General features: G+C 38.5%; 3 protein-coding genes across 3 annotated transcripts in view; 1 reads left to right on the top strand and 2 right to left on the bottom strand.

Annotated features, from left to right (window-relative positions):
• The window catches only part of LOC137290332 (receptor-type tyrosine-protein phosphatase alpha-like), a 120,797-nt gene that overhangs the window by 35,255 nt on the left and 67,708 nt on the right, over positions 1-17,834 (top strand). The gene's annotated exons all lie outside the window — the stretch shown is intronic.
• The window catches only part of LOC137290339 (uncharacterized), a 113,142-nt gene that overhangs the window by 61,299 nt on the left and 34,009 nt on the right, over positions 1-17,834 (bottom strand). The window lies entirely within an intron of this gene.
• On the bottom strand, positions 3,232-17,807 carry LOC137290338 (solute carrier organic anion transporter family member 3A1-like). Its single transcript, XM_067821187.1, has 9 exons — positions 17,192-17,807; positions 16,889-16,975; positions 16,430-16,606; positions 14,647-14,811; positions 13,969-14,158; positions 10,212-10,335; positions 8,987-9,141; positions 5,104-5,168; positions 3,232-4,459 (listed from the first exon to the last, which is right to left on the bottom strand). The coding sequence occupies exons 1-9, from the start codon at positions 17,793-17,795 to the stop codon at positions 4,218-4,220; spliced, it is 1,809 nt and encodes a 602-aa protein (XP_067677288.1). The 5' UTR covers positions 17,796-17,807; the 3' UTR covers positions 3,232-4,217.

The raw sequence follows: 17,834 nt of genomic DNA, 5'->3' as shown, positions 1-17,834 counted from the left end.
TAACTGCATCGGACAGGTGAACAGATTCGGTGAAGGGAGACTCAGTGTTATGGTGTGGGGGACCATCTCATACACCCGCAGATCGGAACGTGTGCTTGTCCAAGGCAATCTAACGGCCAATCGATACTTCGACCATATGCACCTCGTTGACCGTCAACGGCAGCTCTTTCAGCAGGACAACGTCAGGTCAAACAATAATAACATTATAAACATCAGTAAAACAACTAGTATAGTTGTTCACAGATATCAGATATCACAGATATATACAGTTAGAAAATCAGTCATGGTGAGGAAAATGTTAACTGCCGCTGACAGATGGGATGTGATAGGCCTGAAACATGATGGCATGTCATGCAGGGCCATTGCAAGACAAATGGGTCGTCATCACAAGGTCATCGCCCGTTTAGTTGCCAAACATTATCAAACCAATGATGTCAATGACAGGCATACATCTCGTTATGATAGATCACAAAAATAGAGTGGCGCTTAACTTTAGCGCACGTGTATATTTACATTTTTCAGTAGGCAGGTATGCAAGTAACAACCACTGCCATTAAATAAAATAGAGCCACACGTACATTAAATGGCAGGTTAGAACGCAAGTGTTCTGAAAATATATTGATTTTAATATTGATAAAAATGAAATTGTTCTCGTCACAATTTGGCTGCAATATTGCTAATGTAACGCTAAATATCAACTCACTCACAAGAGAGAAGTGGTCACTCAGAGTAGCACTCGCTTTGTGCCAGTGCATTGCATGACACGGTTATCTTCCGTGGACGTTGGTACCAAAGCTTACTATACAATTGCATTTGGTGATATGCACTTATCTTACCTCTGATTGGCTGAGCGATCTTCTAATATTTTCAATGCACCCAGTGTACAGGCGAGGTGTACTGCAACACACGGTACCACGCTCCCAATAGCTACTCATTCGGCACTTCGTGGTAGTTACCTCGAATAACATTCCATCACGCATGATGCACAGAAATTACCGATGTTTTAAGAATGCAAGTCGATGGAAGGGAGATAAATCTGTTTTTTTCAATAGCAAGATGCAAGATTCGTTCCGCTTGATTCACACAGGTTGCCGGACTTGTACGATCCTGTACTCATGCTTTAACAGTTCAAAATTAACATTGAGGTGTTCGGTAAGATGAATACGTTGTTCGCTGGTCCCTCGGAGACCATGGGTTGAGGTACCTTCTATGTTTGCTTCCATGAAGGGCTCAGGGACCATAAACAAACATCGAGGGTGCCTCAACCCATGGTCCTCTCATGACCAGTAAACAACGTATAAGTGAGTGAGTTTATATTTAACGTCACATCGGCAATATTGCAGCCATATCGTGACCAGAACATACATGACAAAAAAGAATATATATGCATATTATGACGACCCTGTCTACGAAGGACAGTAAAATCACTAGACTATCACACTTACTATTAAAACTAGCGTGGAAACTTACAAAAATATAGTATGACTATTTGGACAGTACAATATAAAAACAGGCCATGGATCGCCAACAACAGAGGGTATATCACCATACCAGGGACCATGGGGACTTACAGTACCTCTGCTACCTGCATGGTCCCTGACTGTATGCTATCCCTTTAGCTGCTGGCGACTGTATGCAGCCACAAATTAAAATGACACATATTCTACGATTAAAAAAGTGGAAGATTCAATCTGACTTAAACCGTTTTTAAACCGTAATGTTACCTCTCAGGAGGACAATGATTTTACGGTACTTCAACCCCCTTTGAGGATACAGCCAATAACAATCTTAGCTGCTAATTCAACTTCCAGTCATAAAATACTTATTTATTTACTTACGTTACTAAAAAGGTCCTTCATAGTTCTTGATTTAAACTAATTGTCCCTTGTGATGGAATATTCAACACAGTCAAGCAAAACATGCTTGACCGTGATTATTTCATCACAAGGGACGCAGAACGGAGGATCCTCACCTTTCAAAAGATATTCATGCGTATACCTAGAGTGGCCAATACGACATCGTCGTATAATGACCTCTTCAAATCTGGACCGACATCGCAAGTAGGTGTAACCAACAAATGGTTTCATTGCATGTAATTTATTGATACCTACTTGGGTGTCCCACTTCTTCTGCATCAGATCACGGATGTAAGATCTAATGGTAGCTTTATAATCACTGTAAGGAATAAGAAGTGGTGATACAGATTTGTTGAGCGCTGCTTTAGCAGCAAAGTCAGCCAATGTGTTACCAGAGATTCCGACATGGCTGGGTAACCAACAGAAGACAATGTCGTATTTGCCAGTCGCAAGATAGTTATAAAGTTCAATAATTTCTATTAAAAGTGGATGTTTACACACTAGGTTTTTAATAGCCTGAATGCAAGAAAGAGTCTGAATAGATTACGTACTGTTTATGTTTAGGATGTCTTTGGACATATTTAAGAGCTGTTAATATGGCGTTAGCTTCTGCTGTAAAACTAGAAGTATTATCTGGTAATCAAGAAGATATTGTTCTGGATCCAATGACAGTGGAACAACGTATAATGTTTACTTTATTTTTTATGATGTTGTGTAACAAAATACTGAACAAGAAACTTTATCGTAGTTCTGGCCATACACTGCATCTTCAATGTTTGTCTCCATACCAAAGTCGAATATTAAACTCCATGAATTCACAATTATCAGGTTATGTGGCACTACTTGGGTAATAATATACATTGTAAACCAAAAGTTACTGTGTTCTGTAATCTGATTGGTTGAAAAACATGATTAAATGGTATTAGATTCCCGGAAACTGAAAGACTATTCACCGCGTATTGACACGTAAACAATTGTTTTGTTGTGTCATCAACAGTGATGACGTCATTCAAATCATATTGTGACGTAAAGTTAGAATGACGTCACAAATGAGCAGCTCCAGATGCTACCATGAGAACCAGCTGAAACGGCCAGCTGATGACACTTCACTGCTGTGTCCGTATTCGATGTAAACGAGTGCTGACACTAAAACCCCTTTGTTTTACTTTTGTGTTTACAATGTCGATAAACATCATGTGTTGGCCAATTTCCGTCGGTTCCAAATGCATTCCCGTGCTTCAAATACTCAATAACACCCGGAAATTGGCCAACACATGATGTTTATCTCCTAACTGAAACGGTAACATCAACGCTGTTAAGGACGACTAACGTAGTATCACTGAATGATTAACAAACATTCTTTAATAGATCTATAGCTCCCTAGAGTATACAGGAACCTAGGTGGTATATGGGCTGCTTGTGCATCGAAACTCATTAAATTGGATTGAGTGAGTGAGTGAGTTAATATTTACCGTCACATCGGCAGTATTGCAGCCATATCGTGATGAGAACAATTCACTTATGACGAGAACAATTCACTTAATAAAATGAAAACATGTGGAAGAGCAAAACCTGTCGACAATGGACAGTAAAACTACTAGACTATCACAGATATGAATATAAAACTAGCATGTAAACCTAAAACACTGTAATGAGAGAAGACATAAATTGGATTCAGTGATTACAATGACATAGTAATGTGAGTGAGCGAGTTAAGATTTAAAATTTATAGTCATTTAGGCAATACTTCCTGACTAAGGAACCGTTCATAATTCATGGCTGGTGTTGGCGTGCTGTGATGATGATTTTAATGGAATTTCATGTACACTGTGAATGCCCCAACCACCATCCCTTTAATTATTGCACAAAGTAAGCACCCCTACCACCACAGAACGAAATGGGTGATCCCAACCCATGACCCCCCTTAAAATCATCACCACCACCCCTAGCCATAAATTATGAACGGTCCCTAAAACAGTAAATACTTTATACTTCTATTTGACAAAGTCCGTCGCCAAAGACAGTAAAACAATTATATATCAAAGCTAAAGATTCACAACTAGAATGTAACATGAAATTATAAACTATTTAGGACATTACAAGATAAAAATGGGGTATAGCCAAGTGAGGAAAGAGCAAAGTCTTTCAATTTCGGACGTGAACTATTCCATGGTCGCCTTGGTACGAGGGAATCTACTTTCATTTCAAACATGAGGCTCGAACGCGTCAGTTTGGGGTCAGTGAAACGTGATCAAATTTTACACATGACCTCAACAGACTATCAAAAAGTATGCGATGTTCAATATTGTCTTGAACGATTGTACATTGATTTTGGAAACTGATTATTCATTGTTCGTATTGTTAGACATGGTTAACATCTGAATCCGCAAACTCCTCAACAACGCCATATTTCAATAATAGGAAAGCGGCAAGGAAAGCAGCTGACGACAGCAACTGAAGTCCAATGTCCATCGACTTCACACGATATCGTAGGCTGGGGAGATCATACAGTGCGCATGCACCGACTTCACCACAAGCTGTTTCCCACAGAGCACACGTAGTGTCAATGACCATCCCGTACACGATCGGTGAAGGCAGGAAACCTGGATAAAAGAATTCTTTCAATGTAATTTATCACTATCATTAACACACTCCCACTATACATTTAACATACAATTCTCGAATCTCTAAGCATTTGTTTTTCATCTGTAACAGTCTTACCATTTTGTAAACTATGTACATCTGCTTTACCTTATGTTATTCTAAGACAGATACGAAAATGCAAAATGTGTGAAATCACATTAAGATTTGTTTCGTTGTTGTGTAACGCTACACTCAGCAATATTCCACCTGTGTGGCAGCTGTCGTAAAAACAAGACATTTATTAGTTTTTCACAGTCTCCACAAATCGAAACGTGAAACTGCTTTTTCACCTGTATGTAAAATGCAGTAAGTGTTTGACGTCCGATACTTCAGTGGTATCAGCCCCGGGGTAAGGTTTCGCAGATAGACGAAACAGTAAATTGCAGCAAGAAGTACAAAACGTGTCACACCATTATTCCCCAACTGAAACAGTTTTCAGCTGCTACCTTATTAATTACTAAACATCCACCCACATTACACATCCTTCTGCAAGGATAGAGACTCTATCCCGTTTCATTTAGTGGTTGTTGTGACTGCCCAAACGGAGTCCCTTACACAAGACTAGTAATATACCCCTCCTGTACAGATGTAAATTAATACCTACCAACAAAACTGTTCAGGAAAGACGACATAGCGAGAGACATGGACTTGTCCCTCGGATGCACGGTCCTTTGAATGAAAATCAAAGCAACCAGTCAGTTTTTACAAACATATAAGTTAGCATACCAGGAGCAAAACTGAGATATAAATTATGGAAAAGCTAATATCATCGAATTTGTCAGTCGGAATTTGACAACACACAGACGACGAGTTAAGGAGCGTCATGAATATTTTATTGAGAAATCCAACCTACAAAAGGCACTATCAGACCTATGTCTATGCCAGGTTTGGAAAAGAGCACAGCACCCAATTCCAAAGTTAAACTTGTTGTCATGGATACCACTAAAAATATATTTCACACACTGGTATAACCCCCAAAAGGCACATATTGGTATCATGGTGAACATGGCAGACATGTGTACCAAGTTTGGTTAAGCTATCACAAATAGTTTAGGAGATATGCTTCGGACAAAGTATGGCCGGACGAATGGACTGACGGACGTACGGAACCCGTTTCTGTATCCCCCACAACTTTGAATTCGTTGTTGCACAAACAGCGCAAATCGTGTTATAGACGTGTTGAAAACCGTGGGTACCTTTTGGAAGGATATGTTCAGGGTGCTTCGTATTAATACCATCACGTAAAATAAGACTAATACTGAGTTATAGGATATATTTCTACTTAGTTTTATGACACTTTTAGGTAAACAACTCTAACAACAAAATGCTAACATATTGCTAAATCCTGACATCTGATCGGTGGATTTAAAAGGTTTACTCAATAAAGCTGTTATAGGCCCCGGTTCAAATGGATCGAAACTGATGTAAGGTCCAAATGCGTTGTAGACAGAATCTTCCTAACGTTAAAAATGTTTATCAACGAAAATCCTTTCGGTCGGTTTGGACTGAGTGAGTTAATATTTAACGTCACATCGGCAATATCTCAGCCATATCGTGACGAGAACATTTAATCCTAAAATGAAATATATGTCTATTATAAAACCTGTCAGCGAAGGACAGTAAAACAACTAGGATATCACAGAGTAGAATATAAAACTAGTAACTATACCTAAAACAATTTATCTATACAGGACAATACAATGTAAAACTGGGCTATAGATTGCTAACAACTGTAGGTAGATCACCATACTAGGGACCATGGGGACTTACAGTACTTTTGCTACCTGCATGGACCCTAGCTGGATTTACATCATTCCCTCAGCCGTCAGCACTTTGTGAAATCTAGCCATACAATAAAAAGACGCATATTCTACGATTAAAAACCTGGAAATTTAGAATTGACTTTGACTGTTTGAGGACTTACGTACCCTCTCAGGAGGACAATAATTTTACAATAATTCAACCCCCTTTAAGGGTACAGCCACTAACAATTCTAGTTACAAATCTAAACAACCAATAATTAAAATACATCTATTTACAGAACACGTTATTCAAAATTCTACCAAAAAAATCAATTTCTTTTAAAAAACCAACGATTAAATGAGAATTAATGTTAGTAAAAAGATCCTTTACAGTTTTGACATTAAAATATTTATCCCTTGTGATGGAGAATGCGACACAGTCAAGCAGAATATGCTTGACCGTGACTCTCTCATCACAAGGGATACAAAACGGAGGATCCTCACCTTTCAATAGGTATGCATGAGTATATCGTGTGTGGCCAATACGACATCGTCTTAAAATAACCTCTTCAAATCTGGCCTAACAGCCCAAGTAGGTGTAACCAATATACGGTTTTATTTCATGTAATTTATTGATACCTACTTGGGTGTCCCACTTCTTCTGCATCAGATCACGGATGTAACTTCTAATGCTAGCTTTGTAATCAGTGTAAGGAATAAGAAGTGGTGTCATAGATTTGTTGAGTGCTGCCTTGGCAGCAAGATCGGCCTTTGCGTTACCGGAAATACCTACGTGGCTGGGTAACCAACAGAAGACGATGTCGTATTGGCCAGTAGCAAGAGTATTATACAATTCAATAATTTCTATTAAAAGTGGATGTTTACAAGAAATATTTTTAATAGCCTGAAGGCAAGAGAGAGAGTCTGAATAGATTATATACTGTTTATGTTTAGGGTGTCTTTGAATATATTTAAGAGCTGTTAGTATGGCGTTAGCTTCAGCTGTAAAAATAGAACTGTTATCTGGTAATCGAGAAGATATTGTTCTGGATCCAATGACAGTGGCACAAGCCACTGCGCCACCGTCCTTGGATCCATCAGTAAATAAGGGTTTGTAATTGCTATATTTATGTTTAATTGATGATATTCTTGTTTATATTGTAAGTCATTTGTTTCTGATTTTTTAAATGATGTTAATGTTAGGTCAACTTGTGGCCTAACCAATTGCCAAGGAGGAGAAGAAAGAAGACGGTAAGGAGCTATGGTTTCCAGCTCAATGCCGGCCGAAGAAAGAAAGGGTTTAATTCTGTGTCCGAGAGGTGGAACAAGAGAACACTTTTTGTTGTATAAAGCCTCGTAGAGAGGATTGAAAACACAGTTATATGCCGGGTTAGATTTGTTAGAGTATAGTTTTGTAGCATATTGTAAAGATAATTTTATACGTCGCTGAGTGAGAGATGGCTCATCTGCCTCGACATAGAGACTGTCAACGGGAGAAGTTCGAAAAGATCCAAGACATAATCTTAGACCTTGATGATGGATAGAGTCTAACATTTTGAGACTGCTTTTACAGGCTCCACCATATACAATGGAACCATAGTCAAGTTTGGAGCGAATGAGTGATCTGTATAAGTGAAGTAGGGTGGTTTGATCGCCTCCCCATTTTGAATTGGAAACAACTTTTAACAAGTCGAGTGCCTTCAAACATTTAACTTTAAGGGATTTAATATGTGGCAAGAACGTCAAGTGCGGTCGGTTTGGAAAATATAACGAATATGGAGACAGAAAGTGCCTGAATTAATCCGCCATCGACGAATGAAAGTTTCGATTGTATATATATTCTATCGGATTTCTGAATCAGTTTGAAAATAGTGATGACACTACATGAGAAATACAGTTTGTGTTGCAATTTCCTGGTAAACCGCAAATTCACCGAAAACTGCAATTGCATTTTCTAAAAGTGAATGCACTTTCATCAGTATGTTCTGATTTTATACATATAATTTATAATTCCATCTCAAGACAACCGAAGCCGACAAACCAGAGACTGTAAAGACGAACAGACTAAAACCATGTTTACAGATGCCAGCGGATATACTTGCCACTTTAATTTATGCAATATGCAATATGCAATATGCAATATGCAATATGCAATATACAATATGCAATATGCAATATAAGTGAAACCATAGCTTCATGGAAAACTTGCTAAGTATCTTTTACCAGCGTTAGTTCTCATTTAATTATTGTTTTTTTAATTGTTTGGTTGAATGGTTGTCCTCCTGAGAGGGTACGTAAGTCCAAAACCTTTCAGTCTGTGTGAACTTTCCAGTCTTTTTAATAGTAGACTTCATGTTATTAAAATTTTGGCTAACTTTCGTACAATCGCCAGCAGCTGAAGGGATGATGTAAAGCAAACTGGGGTCCATGTAGGTGGCAAAAGTCCCCATGATCCCTAGTGTGGTGATCTACCTTCTGTTGTTGGCGATCTATAGCGTGTTTTTATATTGTATTGTCTAAATAGTGATATTAGTTTTAACTTTCCATGCTAGTTTTAATTCCAGTTGTGATATTCTGTTTGATTTACTGTCTTTCGTTGACAGGTTTTATAATGTACATACGGTCTTTTTCATTGTTGAATGTTCTCGTCACGATATAGCTGAAATATTGCCGACGTGACGTTAAATATTAACTCACTCACTCACTCACTCATGTAAAACTTGCAGATGTGTTGTAAGCACCTACTTCATTAACGTAACGACGACAGGGACCATGGGAATTGTCGCTAAAGTCCCGCAAACCATGTCAACGATGACGTAAGGGTAAAAGTAGGGACAGTCGGTCTGACATCTTCCAGCTCTGCCCTCGTTACCAGCAATCTCGGTACATCCCTCGTATGCCTGAAATATCTCTACTTTATAAAGAGACAGGAAATACAAACAAATTGCAAATTGAAAGTAGACAAATGAAAGAAAAGGAAAATAGGGCCCTAAGAGATTAGACCATCAGTGTATTCCTGCATATATGTATGATACTGTCATTCTGGTGCGTAAAGCACTGCAGTACCATTTTGAGACGGACATCCCACCTCACACAGATTTACATACTTATAACTGAATTGTTAGGCTGACATGCAAACATACAGGCAGTCACATACTTACTGTTCCATTGTGAGGCTAAGATTCTGTCATACAGGGGAGCGACATACTTACAGTTCCATTGTGAGACTAAGATCCCGTTATACAGAGTGGCATACTTGATGCTCCAATGTGAGACTAAGATCCTGTCAAACAGTTGAGCGGCTTACTTACTTTTCCATTGTGATCTAAGCTCCTGTCATACAGGGGAGTCATATAATTACAGTTCCATTGTGAGACTAAGCTCCTGTCATACAGGGGAGTCATATAATTACAGTTCCATTGTGAGACTAAGATCCCGTTATACAGAGAGGCATACTTGATGCTCCAATGTGAGACTAAGATCCTGTCAAACAGTTGAGCGGCTTACTTACTTTTCCATTGTGAGACTAAGCTCCTGTCATACAGGGGAGTCATATAATTACAGTTCCATTGTGAGACTAAGCTCCTGTCATACAGGGGAGTCATATAATTACAGTTCCATTGTGAGACTAAGCTCCTGCCATACAGGGGAGTGACATACTTACTGTTCCATTGTGAGACTAAGATCCTGTCATACAGGGGAACGGCATACTTACAGTTCCATTGTGAGACTAAGATCCTGTCATACAGGGGAGCGGCATACTTACAGTTCCATTGTGAGACTAAGATCCTGTCATACAGTTGAGTCACATAATTACAGTTCCATTGTGAGACTAAGATCCTGTCATACAGGGGAGTGACATACTTACTGTTCCATTGTGAGACTAAGATCCTGTCATACAGGGGAACGGCATACTTACAGTTCCATTGTGAGACTAAGCTCCTGCCATACAGGGGAGTGACATACTTACAGTTCCATTGTGAGACTGACATCCTGCCATGCAGGGATTGATATACGTCACGCCATCAACTCCACACAGAGGCATGAACTCAGTTGCATCGCAGTTACAAGTGGTATCATTGACCTTAGCGTATCTGAAATTAAGACATCGTCAAGGTCAGAGATATACCTCATGATAGAAATGATCTTCCTTGGATAATGCCTTACTATTCTGTGTGACAAAGGAGACTCGTGAGGCCAATTTCGTGTGCGTCAAAACTAAGACCAGGTTGCACACTTGCATGTCCTGTAAAAGTGTTTTATTGTTGTTAGTGACCAATTATATGTTATCTCCTACAGTTCCGTCTGAATACCAAAGTGATTTCAAACAAATTGAAGTTTGGTAGTATTTACTCCTCTTAAATGTGTCATTTTTTATCGTTTTACATAAACATAAAACATTAAACCATTCATGATAATTCGCCAGCGCATTCCTTTTATTATTAATTATTTCATGTCATTAATGGGTGTTTGTCTTAAACAAGAACAAAGATGGTTAATAACATTGTGGGTTAGTCATGGCAAGCCATTGATCTATTTCTTTTAATAAAAAATCTGAAGATTTATTGACGATATAAGTAAATGGTTGCTGTTTATCATGTGCCGAATGCAACAGGTCAATGTGATATAACGTGTATATTAATGATGTGCGGATATACAAATACTTCTTTCAAATTGCACATTTCTTGCCGCTATGTTGTAGCGTCAAAACAACTGATAATTACCTTACGTATAATATCAAACCAATGATTGCCTCGTTTTAAGAACTGTGTGATTTTAAAAGATTAACCTGATTTTGGATTACGAGGCTATTTCCCCCACTTATATCTGAAAGACTGCATGTTTAATCAACAGGCCAATTCAAATTCGCGTAGGTTCTTCACTGTCTCATCAGAATGGCCCACAAGGAAGTATTTTGTCCATCGTTCCATCAGTTTAGGTGAATCAATTGATGGATCATTGTTTGTGGATGTTTTTAATATTTCTTGATGTCTTGAAAACGGTTTTAAATTTTCTAAATCAAAACCTAAATGTGCACATTTCTGCCGTAAATACAAACCGCATAAAGACACAGAACTATTTCTAAATCTTACACACTTCACAATTGTTAAGAAGTTCTTGGGTCGCATTACGACTCGCATTTAACGTGTCTGATCCATATTAAATCCGTTAAAGCTAAATGCCCGAAGACTCTTGATCTGTTAAAAGTTGTTTCTAATTCAAAACGGTGAGGGGACCAAGCTTTCCTCCTTTATTGGCCCGCTCGAAATTAGACTACATCGTCTGTACATTTGGAGCCTTTGTCGTGAGTTCCTTACAGTCCTTGACAGTCTTTACGTCGAGACCGATGAGTCATCTTTTAACCAACGCAATAAAAAAGTATACTTACAGTACATTAGAAAACTCTATCAAATCTAACCCTGCATGTAACGTCAAGCCCCGCTATGAGGATTTATACAACAAATCATCTTCTCATGTTCTACCTCCTGAGCTCAGAATTACACCATTCATCTCTGCTCCTGGCATTGAGCTGGTTAATACATCTCCTTGGCAGCTTGTTAGCCGACTTAACATTAACCACATTTCTAAATCAGAAATAAATGAATTACAATGTAACCAAGAATTTAATAAATTAACAATATATAGTACCTACAAATAATTATTTACAGATGGATCTAATGATGTTTGTGCAGTGGCCTGTGCTACTGTCATTGGATCCAGAACAATATCTTCTAGATTTAACAGTTCTATTTTTCATATTAAAGTATATAATATATAAAAAACACCCTAACAATAAACCATCTATTCAGAGTCTTTTTCGTACCTCCAGGCTACTAAACTTTCTTGCAAACATTCACTTTTCTTGGAAATTACTGAATTACATAATGATCTCACTACTAACGATGATGGAATATCTGCCATGGTGGAATATCTGGTAACACAGTGTCCGATTTGGCTGCTACAGCAGCACTCTGCAAATCTGTAACACCACTTCCTGTCCCATACTCCGATTGCAAATCTACCATTTGATAGTGCATGCGTGATAGGATAAAGAAGAAGCGAGACACTCATGTATGTACATGATTAATATATTACATGCTCTAAAAGTCTATATCGGATACCCCTACTTGAGTTGTCAATCCAGAAGTCATCATGCGACATCATCGTCGTATTGGCCATACTTAACAGACCCATGAATAGCTGTTAAAGGTCCTACAGTTTGTATCCCTTGTGATGAAAGAATCATAGTGAAGCATGTTCTCCTTGACTGTACTGATTTTTCCATCACAAGGGATAAATCTTTCAATGTCCAATGAAATATCTTTTTAACGTTAATTATCATGTAATTATTGAATTTTTAAAAGACATTTTGATGTTTTTTAAATAGATCATAGTCTTATAACTGCTAGTTTAGATTATCAACTGAGTGAGTGAGTGCGTGAGTTAATATTTAACGTCACATCGGCAATATCTCAGCCATATCGTGACGAGAACGTTTAATACTGAAGTGAAATATATTAATACTATAAAAACCTGTCAACGACGGACAGTAAAACAACTAGAATTTCACAAATATGATTAAAACTAGTGTGGAAAGTTAAAAATAATATCACTATTCGGACAACACAACATAAAATCAGGCTATAGAAAGTTAAAACTAATATCACTATTCGGACAACACAACATAAAATCAGGCTATAGAAAGTTAAAACTAATATCACTATTCGGACAACACAACATAAAATCAGGCTATAGAAAGTTAAAACTAATATCACTATTCGGACAACACAACATAAAATCAGGCTATAGAAAGTTAAAACTAATATCACTATTCGGACAACACAACATAAAATCAGGCTATAGAAAGTTAAAACTAATATCACTATTCGGACAACACAACATAAAATCAGGCTATAGAAAGTTAAAACTAATATCACTATTCGGACAACACAACATAAAATCAGGCTATAGAAAGTTAAAAATAATATCACTATTCGGACAACACAACATAAAATTAGGCTATAGATTGCCAACAACTGAAGGTAGATCACCATACTAGATTATCAACTGATTGTACCTAGGTCTACACTGTAGTTAAGGTATTGAAAAATATTGAGAGGATACGTAAATTCCTTCAAAGTAAATTTAAACATATCAGGATGTTTACACGTGGCCTTTTTTGTGATTTCCAGTTGGCAAAATCTTCCTACAATCGTCAGGATAGTGTAAATCCAACTAGAGTCCATGCATGTAGCAAAGGTACCGCAAGTCCCTCTGATCCCTGGTATCGTGATCTACCTTTTATTGCTGGCGATCTATAGCGTATTTTATGCAAACTTTTGCACAAAATATACAGTCCTCTATAGTTAAACGGTTTTAGATTTTTCCGATTTTTAAATCTGTGATAATCTTCTTGTTTTGCTTTGTTTTTGTCTTTTATTGACATTTTTTAAAATTTAGCTTTAATTATTATAAATCTGTAACTTGAGTTAGTAACGATATTGCTGAAATATTGCCGATGTAACTTAAAATTTTAACTCAATCCCTCACTCAGAACTGCGTATACAGGTAACTCAACCACTGCCTGTATGATTACAATTACTGGTTCCGTCCAACCAAACTTCAAATGAAGTTCCAAATGGACACTCTATTTTCTGATTATCTCAGACTGGGCTCTAACCTTCCATAAATCGCAACCTCCTTTGGGAGTAATAGCTGTTACATACCTGCCATCACCCAGGCCTATGATGTGTTGGTTCTCACAGCCTAGGACCAAACTGAGACAATACAGGAGTGTGCCAAGGGTTATCGATGTAGCCGTGAGCTTCATACATCCCACACTGTTCAGTCGAAGTCGGCTGGTAAGAATGCCTCCCAGTAGTGATCCAACAATCGCCCATATCAGCTCCAGTATACCTTCAACACACAGCATGCAGCTGCGAAAGGTAAACAACATTCCGTCCATTTAACTTGACTGGAAAGCTTTACTTTTATTGTATTTGTTCAGATCTACAGAAAGGGTAATCCCCAGCCAAGGTACAAACCATAACAGTCAACTGGAAGTTCCACACACTTGTCTTAACCATACGGTTTCCTCTGCACCTATGAGCGCAATTACAAGACAGTCCTGGTATATATCCTACGCTTTACTGTCATAATCACACTAGTAGTTGGTTGGTTGGCTGTACACAATCACGTTGTAGATTGGTTGGTTGTTTAACGCTGCATTCGGCAACGTAACAACCATAAGGCAGCGGTCTGTAAATAATCGAGTCTGGTCCACTCAACCCGATGATCAACAACATGAGCACCAATCTAAGCAAATGAGATGTCTCTCGACCAAATCAACGAGCATGACCACCTGATCCCGCATGTCACCTCTACATCAAATTATTGAGACTTACCACATATGAAGTTCGCTTCGTATGCTGACGTCGCAAATTGACTCTCGATGTATTTCGGAGTGAAAGTCATATAACCCCCAACAAAGAAAAAAAGGCTAACGCTTCCCAAAAGGATACAGGCTACTACTGGGTTCTTCAGTATCCGAAAGACTGACTTCGGAAGGTCTGCGGGTAAAAGAAGGTATCAAACAAAAAGTTAAGTTATGGAAAGACAATGGTATGTACATGTATCAAAAATTAAATTCTGTTCGGAATGGCCTTTACTTGTACGCGTGAGGCGTAATGAGCCGGAATGCTGTCGGACTGAAAATTCCTAGAAATTCGGACTGAATTCTAAAACTTCTTACCGCATTCCGAATGCATTTCCATTATTTGGTTCAATTCTTGTAACGTGCCCGAATGTTTTGAAAATTTTCAGAATGTTTCAGGTACATTCTAAGTGAAATGAATATGCATTCGAACTGGATTCGAAGTATTCTTACTGCATTCCAATTACATTCTACGTAGTCTTGTTGCATTCCTAACATATTCAGAACACATTCAAGGGGGAATAGGAAAGAAAATTATGTAAGAATATCTCGAATGAGTTTGAATGTATTTCCATTGCAGCTGGACTTTATGTGGAATATTCTTCAAATGAATCCGAATGTTTCGACTGAAGTTTGAACACAGCTCGAATGTACCTCGAATACACCGTGAATAGAATCAAAACGTCCCGAATGCTCTCCAAATGACAACTGTTTTCACCAGAACACCGCTGAATCGCATAAAGATGTGCCTACCTGTCACTGAAACGTCAGATAGTGTTTGGGCCTCGCGAGTCAGCTAGAAAAAAATATTATCCGAATGCGCACCGCGTACCGCATTCGGGAAATATTTTTTTTCTAGCTGATTCGCCTTGATTCCTGTCAGTTCCTTTAATGTGTTATAATCTGCTACAAAGCCATGATGAAGGATGCACAGAAATTTAACTGAAGGACATGCATCAGTACAGGCATACATTCACATCACCATATTGTTCCTTAAATGAAAGAAAAGTTTCGACTATTAATTTTGCACGGGATCGAACTGACATCTGCGACCATCTCCAGCTTCAGACAATCTCACATTCAAACTCTATGCTAAGAAGATATTCACCCACTATACACGTGTACAGACAAAAGATGGTTGTGATTCATTTCATATTTTTGGTAACTTTATGTTTGGTTACTTGTCTAGTAAGCCTGTTACTAAACAATAATGTGCATTCAGAAATACATCCTCAAATATAATGTCCACATCCTACTTAGTTCCTCTGAAAATCCAGCAATAAACGTGACCATCTGTTGCACGACAATCAAACTATTGGAGAGTGAACGTGACAACTGAATAACTGGATGCGTTCATTCTGAATTATTCTGTTTTTGCGTAACATTCAAGCACTAATTTCACGCCGCACTTCACGTGTATACAGCCAGGGTGCATGCTGGTATGAAAGGCACTGGAAGTACCTCAGGTCCCTTGTTTGGTGATCTACCTTCAGTTGTTGGCGATCTTTTGCCCTCGTTTCATATTGTATTGTCGTCTTTGACTAAAATGATTCAGTTTTAGATGCTAGTTGTATATTTATATCTGTGATGCTCTAGTAATTTTACTTCCCATCGTTGGCCCGTTTTACTCTACACGATGTTTTCATTTTTGTATTGTATAAATTGTTTTCGTCATGAAGATGTCAATATGAAGTTAATTCTTAACTCACTCACTGATTTCACCTTTAAACTAAGTTGACTCAGTCCACACTTACCCACTATGTCGTCTTTAAACGACTTCCTCGTGGCAATGGCACGGACAGAAGGTTTCTTAATATGTCTTGGAAAGCAGCCCAAGGGTACGGAAAGAAGGATGGCAGCACACCCTATGACCAGGAACCCGATCCACCACGCCCCGATCCACTGAGCGTGATGAACATCCAGCTGGGATACTTGAAATCAAGGCATACTCATAAAATATGTCATTGATAACTCCTTGTTTTAGTTTTGCATATTTTACAAAGATCAGTAATATGTTTGGGCGTAGTTATGGGGGTACATTTACAGCTTTGTTGACATTTGCAAACTTTAAAGTGTAATAGACATATATCCTTACACCCATCTGTCATTCTGCGAATTTGAGTGCAATGTTTCTTCTGAACCATTTTTGTGAAGCAATATTGAATAGGTGTGAGTTATGTTCGGTTCACTTTAATTAGCACTACACAACCTACCGCTGCTGTCTACAGGAATGGAGCTAAACCATGCACCAAGGTTAAGAGCAACACATGGTCCAAGGAACGACGCAGTCATAATGATACCTACAACGACACAACAGAATCATCAACCTACCTTGTCAGAAAAGGATTTCATGTCGACTAGACGGATGAAAATATAATACAACTTGTTGATGTGTTACTATGCTCGATACGTCCTTCATTGATATCAGTAGCCTTGACACTAAACGGGTTTTCAACCATGTTCTCATCATACTTGTCACTTATATGATCAATAGCTTCTCTCGTAGGAGGACATACCTGTAAGAAAGCTCGACTGCTGTTTGTCACGGGAGTTGTTGTCAAGGTATGGTAAACCCAGGGAAAATCGTGGTGATTTACCCATCCCAAGTAACGCCATGCACACTGCCAGAACATTATACACCCAGTGACCGTTATCAGCCACAAGGTCATTCATAGTTGGACATTGCTTCAATTCCTGCAACGAATTCTGACATAATATGACTCTTTGGTCAGAGGAATAGTTGAACGATGCGTCCTCTACTCTAGGATGCGATACAGGGCTCGCGAAGTGTAACAGGCCTGCAATTAAACTTGCAACACCATACAAAGCCATTGCACACGAAATGATCCTAGCTATGAAATGCCTTGCCCCAAAATGACTGAAGAAGAAAATAGCTGAAAGATAACCGATTTCGTTGCAGCTCAGTAGTAGGCCACTTCTTGTGCTGCTAAGACCAAATTGCTTCTCCAGAGAGGTGATTTGGGACACCGTGTAGGTCTTGACTGCCTCGAACACCAGAGCTGATGCACTGAACACAACAGTGAAGCAGAGAACATTGTTGAAACATTGACGTCGGTGTCTCCTTGATCTTGTTTTGCCTCTTGTGCTGATCTGCTCCATCTTCTGGTTAAAGCCCACATATGAGTGCTGTTCTATATT

This window comes from Haliotis asinina, chromosome 7 (assembly GCF_037392515.1).
Source record: "Haliotis asinina isolate JCU_RB_2024 chromosome 7, JCU_Hal_asi_v2, whole genome shotgun sequence".
NCBI classification, from domain to species: domain Eukaryota; kingdom Metazoa; phylum Mollusca; class Gastropoda; order Lepetellida; family Haliotidae; genus Haliotis; species Haliotis asinina.
This window is presented reverse-complemented; position numbering and strand designations above follow the sequence as displayed.